The sequence below is a fragment of the Euphorbia lathyris genome, chromosome 8 (genome assembly GCF_963576675.1).
Source record: "Euphorbia lathyris chromosome 8, ddEupLath1.1, whole genome shotgun sequence".
Classification (NCBI taxonomy): domain Eukaryota; kingdom Viridiplantae; phylum Streptophyta; class Magnoliopsida; order Malpighiales; family Euphorbiaceae; genus Euphorbia; species Euphorbia lathyris.
The window spans coordinates 76308840-76326035 of NC_088917.1; the positions used below are offsets into that span (position 1 = coordinate 76308840).

The window sequence follows — 17196 nt, forward strand, 5'->3', positions numbered from 1 at the left end:
CCAATTTTGACCAAAATCAAAGATACAAGCTCAAAGCATATCCTCTAAAGTCCGAATAGTCCTCTCTAACTGCCCGTCCGTCTGAGGATGAAAAGCTGTGCTAAACTGAAGTCTTGTACCTAGTGCTTCTTGACCGAAAATTTTTCAACAATACGAGAACGAAAAATAATAAATGGTTTGTAATTTTGGACAAGATTCATTAAAACACCAACTGCTTGTGGGTTGCACAGTCCACGACAGTTCTAGGCTAATAGACTCATGATGATGAATGAGCTTGTCCAGTAGAGCCCACTTGAAACCTGTTTTCTGTATCTACAATTAGACTATTATTTGAAACTGCCTCCTCCCCCTTATTTAAAACATCTTATTTCCTTATACGTTTTACTTCTATAACCACAACATCTTCTCCAGACTCATGTTCTGACCCATGATTTATGTCTCATTCATAATCAACTGTCATATTAATTATTCCATTACTATCGTTATTAGTCCCACGATTAATATGCCACTAAATGTGAGAGTTTGTTCAAAAATGGTATTTTCCCTAATAAATGACCCATAAATTATACTTCCTTCATAATTAACTGTCGTATTAATTGTTCTATTAATGTTGCCATTAGTCTCGCAATTAATGACACTAAATATGAGAATTTGTTCAACATTTTCCGTAGTAACTGATCCATGATTTACTCCTCATTCGTAATCAACTGTCATATTAATTATTTTACTAATATTACCATTAAGATGAGATCAGGTGTGACATATTTTTTATGGTGTGACAAGCCTTATTATGTGATAAGGACCAATTTTGTAATTAACTAAAAGGAGTTGACAAATTTGTAAATAAAAGCAAAGAGCAAATTGTTTTATTTTTTTTCTTTAAAATGCATTTCCCAACTTTTCCAACCTTGTTTTTTAAAAAATTTTATACCGTTGGACTCGTCTTAATTAGACGGTCATTTTAAGATCCCAGAAGCTCGGGTAAAAAAATTTTCGGTGAATGGAATCCGGTGATCTGTTTTTATGTGAGAAAAAATGTCCAGAAAATTCTCAAAAAATTTCAAAAAATGTAAAATATTATTCTGAGAAACTTTAATTCTTGACTCAAAACGAGATTCCTTACGGTTTAGTCCAAAATTAACGGAATCCGGCGGTTAGATGTGCGTTTTCCGATAAAAAAATCTGAAATTGCTCAAAAAATTCTCAAACAATTTCAGAAAATGTAAAACATTATTTGGAGAAACTTTAATTCTTGAGTCGAAGTAGGATTTCTTACGATTTAGTCCCAATAAAACTTTTTCCTTAATTTTATCCATTTTACATCCTTCAATAATTTATTGGGTCAAAACCGTAAGAAATATCACTTTGGCCCAAAAATTAAAGTTTCTTAGAATAATATTTTACATTTTCTGGAATGTTTTGAGAATTTTCTGGGCACTTTTTTTCTCGTCAAAAAACGCCCGGATTCCGTTCATCGGAATTTTTTTTACTTGACCTTCAAGGATCTTAAAATGACCGTCTAATTTAGACGAGTCTAATAGTATAAAATTTTTCGAAAAATGAGGTTAGAAATATCGGAAAAATGTATTTTAAAGAGAAGATAAAATATTTTTCTGTTGGAACAATATAAGTATTATGTTGGAACAAATGGTACACTAATTTGGAACAATGTAAGTAGGACAAAAAAACGTACTCAGAAAATTATCAAAAAATTTCAAAACATGTAAAACATTATTTTAAGAAACTTTAATTCTTGGCTCAAAGCGAGATTCCTTATAGTTTTGACCCAATAAATTGTTGAAGCATGTAAAATGGATAAAATTAAGGAACAAGTTTTATTGGGATTAAACCATAAGAAATCCCGCTTCGATCTAAGAATTAAAATTTCTTAGAATAATATTTTACATTTTCTGAAATTTTTTGAGAATTTTCTGGGCAATTTTTTTCTCTCCAAAAAACGCCCACCCGGATTCCGTTCACCGGAATTTTTTTACTTGAACTTCAGGGATCTTAAATTGACAGTCTAATTTAGACGAGTCTAATAGTATAAAAATTTTCGAAAAACGATGTTAGAGATGTCGGGAAAATGTATTTTAAAGAAAAGAAATAAAACAACTTTCTTTATCATCTCTTTCATTTTATTTACAAATTTACCACCTTGCCCTTTTTAATTATCATCAAAATTACGTAGTTTTGTTATGTCACACAATAAACTCATTGTCACACCCTAACCCCTTATCACAGTGGATCTCACCTCTATTACCATTAATCCCATCATCATTAATACAACTAAATATGAGACAAAATAAATAAAATGATTAAAAGAATGGTAAAGGCTATGGTCACTTTGTTTTTTACAAAGTAATGCTTACTTTGTGTGTTTTCACAATTGGATTGATTTTATACTCCATCATCCAATGGTGAAAACACACCAAGTAATGATACTTTGTCAAAAACAAAGTAACCATAGAAGGCACCTAAAAGAATATAATTTTAGTTTTAAATGAAAAATCTAAACCATATTACCAAAAAAAAATTCAAAATCAAGTTTTGGATTCTAGGTTTTTCGGGTTGGTTTCGAACAACCCGAAACCGAATCCATCAAAGTTTCATTTGGGGCAAAGCAGAAAGAAAGCAGAAGACAACCGACTATTTGGATTCTGCAAGCCATAGCCTCAGTAGCTTCCAGAAAGAAACCCACACCACACTTTCCATTAATCACTCCTCTCTTCCTCTGGTAAAAACCCTAGCTCTCGTAATCTCTTCGCTATCATGGGTAAGTTCCCTAATCTTCATCCCAATCTGTCTATTTTGATTATTCATTTGGATCCACGATTTTGCCGTTCTTTTTTTCCTTGTCGTCTTCTTTAATTTTAGTTCTGATCTGAACTTCTTGATTTGTTTTGTTGTGGTTTTCTTGAGCGTTTTCATGTTATTAGAGGAATTCATTTCTTAGTTGGAATTACGAAGTAGCTCTTTGATAAGGTTGCTGATAGTTCGTTAAGCAATTCAGTGAAGCAGGAGATAAAATTTCTTGCATAGAACTTCTTAGCGGATTGTAAATACCTAAGATGAGTAATATCGTAAAGGCTGTACAGGCCGAAGTCCTCGACCTTCTCCTTCTCGTTCTTTGGTGTGAACAAGGATACTTAGAAGAAGTTCTTTGCCAAACCAAGCTCCAAAGAAGACTTACTAAACGCGTTTACAAATATCTGAGCAACCATTGACATAGATGCAGCAATAGCCAACGGTCAGTTGCAGATTTTAAGTCAAAAGAGCAGCCATTAGTGGAGCCAACTAGTCTATCCGTTGTTATCAGACTAAGAACAGTCATAAAACCAATCATGAAAGGGCTTCAAAATACCAGCTGCAAAGATACTTATCTTTTCTCCTCCACCGTCTTTCCTGTAGACTACAAAGTTGTATACGAAGTTCTGTCAATGGCCTTTTCCCGGAACTTATGATTCTGGAATTTTATTGATGTTATGCTAAGTAGGATTTGTGGATGCATTTAAACTGTGCTATTTTGCTATATCTTGGATGATGAATGCGAAACTATATTATACGTTCTGGGTGGTTTATGGACAATTTCTAGTTTTTTAACTTTTTTTTTGGATGATAGATATTGAGGCGGAGATTCGTTCACTGCAGCTTGACTCTGCAGGTGCGTGCTGTAGTTAATTTATTGTCTATATTTTGATTCACATACAGCTTTTTATATTTTTTTTCCTTCCATTTTTTATTTCTTTAGCTATCTAATGTTTAAAGATTGATTAATCCTAACAGAAGAGAATAATGGGGATCAAGTACCAGTAGAAGAGAATAATGGGATAGCTAATTCTGAAGATGTAAACCCAAAAGAAGTTGATAGCTTGGATAAAATGGAGGAAGGTTGGCCATATTGTCAAATAATTATTTTGGAATTTCTGTCGTATTTTTTGGTGAAAGCAACATGTTTATGCTTGTAAGAGTCCACTGTGTTGGTTAGGTCTACATTTTAGTTAAATTTAATCCGGTATTGATAATGTATGATTTTGAGTTAGACTACTTAAAAATCAAGTTACACGGGATTGTAGGATGAAATTTTAAGAGCTTTTCCCTGTTGGTGAATCAATTAGAATACAGACTGTCTTAGTGTTGTTAAAAGTGACAGAGGCGCTTCCCTAGGCTCCCAGGTGAGCGAGACTCCTTCAATGAGGTGCTGCCTAGGTGAGCGCCTCAGCCTGGTGCTAGGCTTAAAAAGGTAAGGTATATTTTACAAATCCCTTGTTTTCTTTTCAAAAAATGTGTTGTGTGGCAGATTGTCTTGTGTTGCGGAAATTATTAGTTTTTGCTGGTGTCATTATCTAATATCTCAGCATGGGTAAATGCTTATGAATTTTGAATCAAGTCTGATATCAGATATTCATGGTACAAGTTTTGCTTTTGAATTTCGATATTGCCAGATGCAAAAGATGATACGTCCCTGGAATCTAAGGAAGTACATGCTGAGACAAAAGGTGCTCCAATTTCTTTTTACATATGTTATGAAGTTTTAATTGCTGTACTAGTTGTTTGTGCGACGGGGTCTTTGATTTTCATGGAAGTCAGTCATGTAATGTACGAGTATTGCTTGGTCCTTGCAGTGAAGGAGAAGGAAGTAGCTGCGCCTGCAGAAGTTGTAATGGAGGAACATAACAAAAAGCGGCACTTGAATGTGGTTTTTATTGGCCATGTTGGTAGGTTTTATCTACTTAACGGATTTGTATAATTATGTGTCTGTCTTGGGATTTTCCTTTTCTCATTTTTTTTCATGTAATCTCAGTTACTGATTTAGTTGGCTTTTGGAAGCTGTAGATGATGTTTTCTGTTTTATATTAATACATTATTGTCCTGTCATATGTAGTAGTTCTGATTATGCTGATATTGCTTTCGATTTTTAACCTTGATATACATTCTCTCCATTTGCATTAGAATTCTAGATTAGCATGCTGTTTGATTTTTGTTCTTAAAAGTTATTGTTTTGAAACAGCTTTAAAGGCCTAGTAAAACGGATCTAGATGTACTATGATGGTTTTAGTGATTTTTTTTTTTTTTTTTTCATTTGTGGTTACACAGTAAATGTTGCAAAAATACTTGGCTTAATACATCAGGAGACCGCTGAACTTGGTCCAAAAAACTGATCGATGCCCTCAACTTATACGTGTCTCGTTAGCCTCTTGAACTTGCTTAAAACGACATGATTAACCCCCCTACTTCCACGTGGCAGAGCAAGAGAGGATTTGGACAAATTGAAAAGTATATCATTTTAAACAAGTTTAGGGGGCCAATAGATCACCTATAAGGAAGTTTAGGGGACCAATAGGCCACTTTAAACAAATTCTGGTGCCCAATAAATCACTTTAAGCAAGTTCGGGGGCTAACACGAAACTCTGTAAGTTCAGGGTCTGTCGGTTCTTTTGCCAAGTTTAGAGGCTCCTGATGGATTAAGCCACTTTTTGATGGCTATTATTTAAAACCACGGTTTGCCGTTTGGAAGTTTTTTTCTTCTGATTCGGGTGGAAATTAGTTTTTGGTATTTGTAATTAGCAAAATTGTGTTATTTTTAGGAATTTGTGAGTTGAAGAGAGATGACATAAGTGATTGATTTTGTTCCATCTTATATCATTTTCTAATATATTTATGCATATGCGTTGTGCTTTTTAATTCACTGCGGTCCACAACTGTTGCTTATTACTTGTTCCTTCTAATGAGTTAACTCTATTTTTAGAAAATTGTGCCTGAGGTCATTGGTTATGTTCTGATTGCAGATGCCGGCAAGTCCACTACTGGTGGCCAAATTCTTTTCCTTAGTGGTCAGGTTGATGATCGGACAATTCAGAAGTACGAGAAAGAAGCTAAAGACAAAAGTAGAGAAAGCTGGTAGACGTGACCTTTTTTTTCTTTTTCATGTGCCTCTTTATGTTTCTTGATATTCCAAATCACAAATTCAGCAAGTTCTCCAGAACTTTCGGAATGTAACATTCTGCTGCAAAACTCATTCCTGATTTTCTTCATGCATTTAGAAAATTGTCTGTTACACTTAATGAATTATGAACTGTGATTAGTTTAACAAGTTTTGATTGATAATGTTCCATAATTTTTTTTTTTCTTGAATGTTTTTGAATGAGCTCTTTGAAGTTTAAAGCAATAATGTTGACCCCTTTAATATGTTAATTGCAAAAGAGTCTTGATCTTGAATTCATTTGGCAATCTGATGCACCATAGCATGCTGTTTAGTTTTTGCTATCTTGCTGACCATCTAATTGCCTTATTTTCTTCTATATGCTAGGTACATGGCTTATATTATGGACACCAATGAAGAGGAAAGGGTTAAGGTATTCTTCAGTTTTCTCTGAATGATGGTTCATGAATTTAGATATTGTCACACTATTGACAATGTGTTCTGTAGTTATTATAGTTCTATATTGTCAGGTGGCTGCCAGCTGCGTACTAACATTCTAGCTCTGTATTTTTGGCTTTAGGGTAAAACAGTTGAAGTTGGAAGGGCACATTTTGAAACGGAGACAACTAGATTTACAATTTTAGATGCACCAGTAAGGGGTTGTTTTATTCATTATAATTGTTTGTTGTTAAGTTTTCCAGATTAGTCAATTTTATTAGCCGATCAAATTATTTGTACAAACCGTAATTTGTTCCATGTGTGATCTGGAGAAGTATTTCTTGGCTGAATGTTTCTGTGACCACTCAAAATGCCCCCTTTTTTTCCTTGGCTCCTAGTTATGTGCTTGACAAGTACCTATCAATAATTTCTGTTGGTTATGGGGCATGCACAAAAGAATTCTTGGTCAGCTAGGCTACCACATTTCTCAGTGTGTTCATCTGTTGCATGTAGCACATCAATTGCCACTGTATGAACCTATGAATCCTTAAAAAAATAGAAAACACGAGGTCTGTGGATGACCCTCATTAATCCAAGAGTTAAGTTCGCACTATGTTGTTAATGCATTATGGTCTACTAATATTTCAAGTCATCATGTCTTGAAAACTTTCATTGCTTGTATTCTCAAACCTACATTTTTTTTTATATATTTTGAAGTGAAAATAAGGCGAGTTCAGGTGACTGGTATTTAAAATGGAAGTGATTATTTCTTTATTAACCCAGCAAATTACAATTAGGATGAAAAAACTGTACCCATTCAGAAAGCATGCTGAAAATATTATCAGTGCCATACTTTTGTGTGGGTAGGTGTCAACAAAATTATAGAAGTTGATTTTTTTTTTCTTACAAAATATTTCTGCTATTGATCTTATGACAAATCTTTCGTGGCACTTAATCATAGTGAATATTTTCTCCAATACAGATGGCACTTTGATATGCAATTTTGTTGTCTTTGTTGTGAGTTGTAGATTGCATAATTTATTCTTTGATTTTTTTTGTTTGATGAACCATTTGCTATCTTGCTTTCGTTATATCTTCAGGGTCACAAGAGCTACGTTCCAAATATGATTAGTGGGGCATCTCAAGCTGATATTGGTGTGCTGGTAAGTTTATGCCAACCGGTTATGTTTTCTGCTCGTTTTTTTATGATCTTGCTTATGGCTTGCTGACAGTGTTATTTCTTTCTTATTAGGTTATTTCTGCTCGGAAAGGAGAATTTGAAACTGGGTATGAACGAGGTGGACAGACACGTGAGCATGTTCAGCTTGCAAAAACATTGGGGGTGTCTAAGCTTCTCGTTGTTGTAAATAAGATGGATGATCCCACTGTGAACTGGTCAAAAGACAGGTGTCTTTTTGGCTCAACAATTTATGATAATGTGCTAATACATGTCTATATGAATGAATATTTTGTTTATGCTTGTCTGTATTTACACCTGGGATCTGTCCAACATCGAAGATATTTTATTCAGTTGACCTTGATGCATCAACACGCCCCAAAAGTGCACGCATGATCTGAAAGTATGAAGGTTTATGGATGCATGTTTTATCTTAATTATTTCGTTTTTTTTTCCAGGTATGATGAAATCGAATCCAAGATGATACCTTTTTTAAGAACGTCAGGCTACAATGTGAAAAAAGGTATGGCGTTGGGAAGCTTTTTAATAAGATAACTTCTTGCATAACATTACATGCTTAAATTTAATTTAGGTATCAGACTAGAAATATGTAAGTGGTTACCAAATGTAAAATGTAATGATCAAACATGATTTTGGCAAATTGCTTCTTAATTTTTGTAAGATGGTTCATGTTGTTTCTTTTTGGTTAGCTAAGTTTTGCTTTCTAAACTCAATAGCTGTGCATTGTAATGCAATCATTAGTTGAAGTTATGTTCAAGGTTGATATGCTTCTTGATGATTCCTACTTTCTACCAATATATTGTTTGATTGCTATAACTTTTGAATGGGTTTAATTTCTTATTCAAATTTGCAGATGTTCAGTTCCTACCATTATCTGGCCTCGTTGGCTCAAACATGAAAAAGAGAGTAGATAAGAGCGTATGTCCCTGGTGGAACGGGCCATGTCTTTTTGAAGCCCTTGATGGTATTGAAGTTCCTCTACGAGATCCAAAGGGTCCTTTTAGGTAAGATTCTTGCTCATTTTTAGTTTCCTCTCTTTACCGCTATGTTTATATCCCCTTTTTTTCGTTTTTCTAACCCTTTTTTGTCATGTGAACCAGTATAATATGATCTTTCATTTCTAATATAATCAATGATAATGCTAATAAATTGGCTTGGTGCCATTTATCCATATCTTGATTCAGATCATACATAGCGCGGTCTTGATTGTTCTTTTGCTTTGCTTTGGTTTTCTGGTTACTTTGTCATGAGGCTGTCTTTCTCATTTAAAATTCACTTGCTCAATCTATTTACTTGCTCGATAGATGAAGGTTCATATTCATATGTGCATAAGAACTTTACTGTATTTTCTTTTATGTTCTTTTGCTTGATTAAATTGAATCAAAGAGGGGAAATTCCTTAATTGGGGTCTCAGAGTTTCTGATTTTTGGTTCATTTTTTGTGCCTTGTGGTAATTATGAGAGCTTTTGAGGTGATTGATTATTTTTTTCTTTGTTTAAGATATAACATTTCAAAGTTACTAAATTGAGTTACAAAAATGATGCAACTATCATTTAGTTAAAAAATTCTTATTCCAAGTGGTGATTTTATCTTATGTACCGTGATCTAGGTGCTCATGATGTTTATTAAAGGTTTGTAATGCTCAATCATTGTTACTCTATTATCAAGGATATATCTTTGCATGAATTATTGAATATATATATATATATATATATTGCTAGTCGGGCGGACAGGGCCCCTTGGGATCAATCGGGTTTGTATTTTTGTACTTTTTTAATTTTTAATAAATAAAATGTTATATAAATATAAGTAAAATATGAATGATACTATGTGAAAATAATAATATTAAATATTTAAAGATATAAAAACATATATATTTTAATATTTGGTACATTAATGTTCTTAAAAAATAAAAATGTGCCAACAAAACAACATTAATAAAAAAATGTGCAAAAACAAAATAACATTAATATCCTTAAAATTAACATTTTATAGTTTTAGGTCTTTTCTTTTAGTTTTCGGTTTATTTAATATTTTATTTAAAATTAAAAAGTTGACATAAAATTTAAGGGCTGATGTTCTTTAGGTGCCGCCTGGGCCGATTTTTATAACACTGATATATTTCTATGCAATGGAGAAGAATGTCATTGACTTTGAGTTTTAGCTGATGGCTGACATGGAGTATGTGAACTTTTTGTTTAATCCAAGAGCTACTATTGATCTTTGTACTTGCAGGCTGCCAATTATTGACAAGTTCAAAGACATGGGAACTGTTGTCATGGGAAAAGTAGAATCTGGTAGTGTGACAGAGGGTGATACTTTGATGGTCATGCCAAATAAGGTGATTTTTCCGAACCTGCATTGGATTTTGTCGCCCCTCCTTTTGTTAGTTATTATATAGTCTTACCACTGTCGCGATGGAATCTGAGGATCATACACATCCACGTGCAGACTCAGGTGAAAGTTATTGCAGTATATATCGATGAAAAGAAGGTTAAACGTGCAGAACCTGGAGAAAATCTGCGAATTAGATTATCTGGAATTGATGACGACGATATACTTCCAGGTTTCGTCTTGTCAAGTGTTGGTATGTTTTTCTGCAAACCCAAGGAACTAAATTAATCGTCAGATTGCGTGCATGTATGATGTATCTATGTGCAAAGACATGAATATTTCCCTCTTTTGGTGCTTTTTATTCTTTTAGATATTTTCCCATATCTTCTATGTTATTCACTTTTTTACTCTACGTATCGTGCAGAAAAGCCAATAGTTGCGGTTACAGAATTTGTGGCTCAGTTGCAGATACTTGAACTGCTAGACAATGTATATCTTTGAACTTTTAATTCTTGGTCCATCTTACAGTTTCTTTTTCAGCAAAAGTGTGCATATATTTTCCATATCATAAACCAACTCTTTTATTCAGTTGGATTCACACGCACAAAAAAAAAAAAAAACACTCACAAAAGTTCGTTGATATTTTGATTGTCTAAACCATTGAATATTTCCTGCTTTGGCTAGGCAATTTTTACGGCTGGGTACAATGCTGTTTTGCATGTTCATTCGGTCGTTGAAGAATGCGAGATTCTTGAGCTGCTACATCAAATTGATCCAAAAACAAAGAAGCCTATGAAAAAGAAAATCCTCTTTGTGAAGAATGGTGCTGTTGTTTTGTGCCGTGTTCAGGTATTTTATTCGCTCTTGATGATATTTTTCTAGCCTAGAAGCTTGTGTGCTACATGAGGTGATAAAAATGCATATCCTAGTATATAAGCATCATACTGAAATCTACTTCCATGATTTCCAGTATATACAGATTTATTGTTAACAGTTTTTAAATATTTTTGTATTTTGATCTTTTATTGTTTGTTTATCAGGTAAATAACTTGATATGTGTGGAGAAGTTTTCAGATTTTCCACAACTTGGCAGATTTACTCTTCGTTCTGAAGGTAAGTCAACCAACATTTATTTTGCTGTGTTGATGCATGATTTCCTTGTGTTCTTTGGATTTCATTCCTTCTGATTTGGCATTTTGGTCTGCAGGGAAAACGATTGCAGTGGGGAAGGTCATGGAACTTTCTTGTTCATGTTCTCATATCTAAACAATTTTGCTGTTAAAGGTAAATTTTGTGTTGCAACATTTTTTACTCTTTCCAGATTGAGTGATTGAAATTTTGTAACTTCAATGCAACTTTTGCCTTCACTTAATTGCATTGCCTACTTTACTTGATGTGCCCGAAATATATATTGATGATATTACTTAAATCAAGATATTGAAATTGAAAACCTTAGACACTGCCAGTGATAATTAAGTCCCCCCTTTATTTTGTTTATGCGTAGGTTGATTTTGGTAGTTGAATTTGGCAGTATTTGCCAGTAACTGCACTTCTTTGAGCATTTCCTTCCTCTTTATTTGAAGCTCTCTTAGAAGAAACACTTGCACTTCTTTGAGTATCTTCTTAGCAACTGACCTTCTTTCGAAATCCTTTTTGGCTAGGGCTGTCCATTTGTGTTTTATTTTTCTATTTGCAGACCATGGTTGGAAATTATTTGAACAGAACCAAGAATTGGAAGTTTTTACTAATTTGATTGCCACTACAAAATAATTACAATTAGAAAAGACAAATGACCTAAGATAGCATTTGTGTTCGGTAAATTACACCCATGGCCCTTGAACTTTGCACTTACTTTCATTATGGCCCCTGAACGTCAAAACTGGACATTATAGCCCTTGAACTTTACACTTTACTAACATAAGGACCCTTTTTACTGTTGAACAAGTCAAATAACTGATGACTGTCTCAAAATGGAAAAGTCCAAGAATTAAAGTTGTTTAGAAAATCATTTATCATGGAACCACTATTTTAGATTTTCCAAATCACCATTTTTCAGAACTCTCTCTCTCTTAACCAAGACAATACTTAAATGACCTCAAAATAATTACACCCATGGCCCTTGAACTTTGCACTTACTTTCATTATGGCCCCTGAACGTCAAAACTGGACATTATAGCCCTTGAACTTTACACTTTACTAAACATAAGGACCCTTTTTACTGTTGAACAAGTCAAATAACTGATGACGATCTCAAAATAAAAAAGTTCAAGAATTAAAGTAGCTTAGAAAATCATTTATCATGGAACCACTATTTTAGATTTTCCAAATCATCATTTTTCAGAGCTCTCTCACTCTAATAACCAAAGAACACTTAAATGACCTCAAAACCAAAAAGTTCAAGAAATAAAATTTTCTTAGAATATCATTTCCATTAGCTCTACAATGCAGGGTTACCTGTTATTGGAATGGTCATTTTGATCAACCCTGAAAGGGGTCATTTTTTATTTTGAAGTTCAGAGGCCATAATGAAAGTAAAAGCAAAGCTCAAGGGCCATGGGTGTAATTTACCCCATTTTTTAGCATTTTCAGGTTTCGCCAGTTGGGATTGCATATTACCTTGAGATACCAGAAAAAAAATAAAATTTACCTCCTCTTTGTTTAATACTTTTAATTTTTTCTTAGAAGTAACTATTATTTATAGACTGGCATTAGTTTGATAGAAAAGAGATATCAACTATAAATATTTTAATGCTTTCAGATGTCAATAAAATTGCCAAAATAAATGCTAATGTTAAAAAATTAGTTTAAATTGAATATTGCTTAAAGCTTTCTTGAATTATTTAGAGCTGTTAAATAAATATTTGTTCGATTAGCGTCTTTATTACCAACTTTATCTATTCTTTGTTGTTGCATTGTCATCTTTGGGTGATCAATATGTGGAAAATATATGTAAACTGTGTATTTTGTCAATTTTTTACATATATATATATATATATAGTTTGTTTCAAATTGATAATGTCACCTATTTATATGTTTTTGAGATGCAGGCTGAGACAAAATGATAGGTGAGAGTGCCAGCACACATTCAAATATTTGGATCCAGACATGTTTCGATGGAATGTGGAATGAAGCTCGGTGTGTAGTCTCGAGAGTTATTTCTTGTTGCTGGTATCAATATAAACCTTAATTCCGATTTCATCGGCATTGATTACTTAGATGTTTGAATGTAGAGTATGATTTTGCCAGTTATATTTTTGTTGTTTACATGATTCCTTTGCCTTATTGATTGCCTATGTTTTTTTATCCATGTTTGTAGTTTTGCATAACATACAAGTAAAATTCTGTACATTAGACATGTTTCTGCAGGTTGTTTTCCCCTCGCTAATGTGTCGGATTGTAGTTTTTAGTGTATGAATATGTTAGCAACTGTGTTTTCATTCTTGAGTTGGTCAAACGGAAAAAATTTAGGACACAAAGCATACAATTAATAAAATTAAGTATGAAGAACTATCAAGATTATAAGCTATATTAAATTAAACTCGATTTTTTTTAATTATGTGACTACTTTACACAATCAAATACTGAAGAATAATGGAAAAAAATCTGGTTGTCTTAAAATAGAGTTTGGTGGTTTAAAATTTTGCAAACAGATGTACGTGGTATTTTTTCTTTATAAAACATTAATTAAAAGTTTTTATTTTAAATTACATGATAAAATCTTTGAATTGAACTGTGTCGTTTATAGACATTTTGTTTGCTTGTCTTTAGTTCACGACTTTGATGATATTGATGGGGATTTATATAATAATTTTTTTTTCTAGACTTGTGTTCTCTTAAAAAAAATAAAAGATGAAAATAAGCTGTGGATTGAACTTTTATTTATTTAAATAAAGAAGACAACAATGAAATGAAAAGGAATTGTGAATAATGAAATTATAGAACTATTATTTGTCCTTGCTAAGTAGTACCATCATAATTATTAGAGGGCTCAAACTATATTTTAGAAAAACTTGTATTAGGCAGGAGTTAGGTTTTATAGTGATAATTATATAATTGGTTCAATTGAGAGGTCTGGGTATATTTTTAGATCTATTATAATACATCTTATCGAAACATTTTCATGGTTAAGTTCTTCAAAATATTATTAGTATATATATTATTACTTAATATACCATTTGTACTTCATTTTTCATCATTTATGCAATCCAATTTCAATTTCATATATCCATCTATATCAATCTAAATTCAAGCTATTCATACAAGTATTTTGTTGATTTTACATACATAAATTTCATTGTATAGTTTAGTTTTGTATATTTTAAGTTAATTTGCACAATGGAAATTGAAATTTGGAGAGTATAACTAGCCCGTTGAGTTCACAGTTTGCGATTTTGTTTTGCAGAATCGTGAACTGCAAAGCAATTGGCTTTGCCGAATCGTAAATTGCGAAGGCTTATTACGAATGTTTTGAGTTTATAAGAATAAGGTTTGCAGTTAATTTAATTGAGAAGCAAATTGCCTGCGCAGTTTTTTACCCACTTCCGCAGTTGTTTGAATTGTGAAAATGATATGATACTTTTGAATGATTTTCTTTAATTTGAGTTGACAATGTGTTTGTTTTTCGATAATAGTAGTATGTCAACCAACAACGTTTTGTGTGTGATCATGCCAAAAGACAATGGAAAATAGAGGGAAAAGTTATAACATGTATGAGTGGTGAATCGAAATTGTTTCGCCTTTCAACAAAAATCAACTTCAATATTTTACTAGAGAGAGTTTACACTTTTGCACGTGTTGATTGATTCAACCTCATTTAACCTACGTATGTCCATGTAAATTATTTACGGTCCAAACAAAGTTATTGTCTTAATAATACCTATTGTTGATTTCAGTGATATTTTGTGCTCCGTAGAGTATTACAGAATGAAACCAAGCGATGTGTTCCTAGTATATACTTTTGAACCTTTCGAATTGTGAACAATAGATGCAACAATTGCGAGTTATGAAGAAGGAGAATGTCGGGGTGAGTGACCTTCCGAGAGACATTAGTTGTTCAAACTCCGTGACAGTTCAATCAAGTATTGATCTCACAGTTGAAGTTCACACTTATTGGCCTGACAAAGAAAGATCATGGATTTGAACCTTACATCCAATATCGGTTGAGATGATATAATCGAGAACCCATTTTTTTGATCTCGAAGAAACAATATATGAAAAAGACATTTAGGGTCCTTATAACTTTATGATAATGATAATGAAGAACAACCTATTCAGTGGAAACAACATAGTCGTGAAGGTGTTCCCGAAATAAAAGCACGAGCTGATGATGAAAGGAGGACTGACCCATTTTGATGGCTGTTAGAAGTCCATGACGCACCTATGATTTCTGTTATATTTAGTGCATAAAAAAGAGTGGTCGTTTTAAAGGTGCATGATATATTCTCAAACAAATGAGAATTGGAAGATGCACTTGGAAAACATGCAGTTAAGATTAAGTTCGAATGGAAAGTATACAAACCTAACAAGGTATTGTTTGAAGTTAGATGTAAGCATGCTAATAAATATAAATGGCGGGCTAGAGCTATTGCGATATAGAATTCTGATATGTTCAAGCTTCGAAGAATGGATGAGATGGACCAACACACATATGTCAGATATCAAATATTATCAGATCACAGGCAAGTAGGGAAAAGAGTTGATGGTATACTACTTGCAGATAAGTTTGATCTTGAGGATAAAAATGTATCGACCAAATGACATTCTTAAAGATTTTGAGAAAGTGTATAAAATCAACATGTCTTAAATGCAAGCTTGGAGAACAAGATATTGGACTTTAGAAGATGTTGTAGGTTCATCAGAAAAGTCATATATGTTGTTACCGGGCTACTGCTAGACATTGAAGAAATACAATCCAAGTACAGTGATCTATATTGAATCTGATGGTGATGATCACTGCAAGTACTTCTTCATTCTTCATGGCTATGAGTCATTCACTTAAAAAGTTTAAAGAACATATTCGACATGTTATTTGTATTGGCGGAGCTTTTTTGAAAGGTAAATATCCCAACTAATTATACACAGCAGTTGGAAAAAATGGTAATAATCAAATTTATCCTCTTGCTTTTAGGGTTAGATTGAACCAAATCAATGAAGCATGAACCTGGTTTATGACCAAGCTAAGAGAATGTATTGGTGATGTTGATAATTTTTCCATAATATTAGATAGATATAAGGGAATTGATTATGTGGTGAATTTGGTGTTTCCAAATGCGATACATGGATGTTGTTGTCAGCATTTGAGAATGAATGTGAAGGCCAAATTTTAAAAAATTAAAAAGATAGATGATGTGTATTGACGAGCTGCTAAAACTTATAGAATTTTTTATTTAACGAGGCATTTTTGAGACTTTGATAACTATATAGCGTCCCGGTAGAATATTTAAAGCAAGTTGGAGTAAAAAAAGGTCACACACATACTTTCATACTCGTCGGTATATCACTCATGACACAAATATAGCCGAATCATAGAATGCAGTTATGCTTATAGGTAGATGTTTAACTATCAGAATGTTGGTAGAGTACATAAGAGTTATTCTTCAAAGATGGTTTTACGAGAGACAACAATTAACACGTTAGAAATTTCCACCCATCATGTAGTGTAGTTGGTGTAGCTTGAATTATATATTTTAACATAACAATTTTAGCTTTCAGGAGCACGATAATCACATTATCACATTGGAGAAGAAGATGATAAGTTATGTAGAAAAAACAGGCACTTGTACATTTCATAGAGAAAACATTCACACATATAAACATTCACACATTTTATATCGTCGATTGAACAAAGGGGAGAGTTGTTGATTTAAATGCAAGAACATGCACGTGTAAGAAATTGCAACTTTCATGGTTTCCATGTAAACATGTATACAAGGTTGCGTGTGAGCATAGACTAAGTAATGCATATTAGTGGGTAGATTGTTACTACACCAATGTGGCAGTTAAATTATCTTACACGGAGTTTATATATCTAGGACACCAGTCGAAACTGTGATCCTCTTACGAAAGTTTTCCCCCTTGTAAAAGGCGACGCACCTGTCGGTCGACCAAAAAGTGAGAATAGAAGATCATCTCAAGGTGAATTATATAGTTCCCAGAACATGTAGCAGGTGCGAGAATATTGGACATACTAGGTTGAATTGTCATCTATGCTACCAAAATACAACACGACCTTCGAGTATAGTAGCAAGTTCTCTAAGATCTAGGACGTGAAGATGTAATCTTTCAATATGTGTAAACTTTCATC

At 33.1% G+C, this 17196-nt stretch overlaps 1 protein-coding gene across 1 annotated transcript; it reads left to right on the plus strand.

Moving 5' to 3' along the window:
- Window positions 1-2619: 2619 nt before the first annotated feature.
- Window positions 2620-13159, plus strand: LOC136202455 (uncharacterized). The gene is made up of 19 exons (XM_065993087.1): window positions 2620-2776; window positions 3623-3664; window positions 3787-3891; window positions 4446-4499; window positions 4626-4718; window positions 5790-5901; window positions 6311-6356; window positions 6504-6575; window positions 7462-7524; window positions 7614-7768; window positions 7997-8061; window positions 8413-8563; window positions 9795-9900; window positions 10011-10146; window positions 10318-10382; window positions 10578-10742; window positions 10934-11006; window positions 11101-11177; window positions 12941-13159. The coding sequence occupies exons 1-18, from the start codon at window positions 2773-2775 to the stop codon at window positions 11157-11159; spliced, it is 1566 nt and encodes a 521-aa protein (XP_065849159.1). The 5' UTR covers window positions 2620-2772; the 3' UTR covers window positions 11160-11177; window positions 12941-13159.
- Window positions 13160-17196: the final 4037 nt, after the last annotated feature.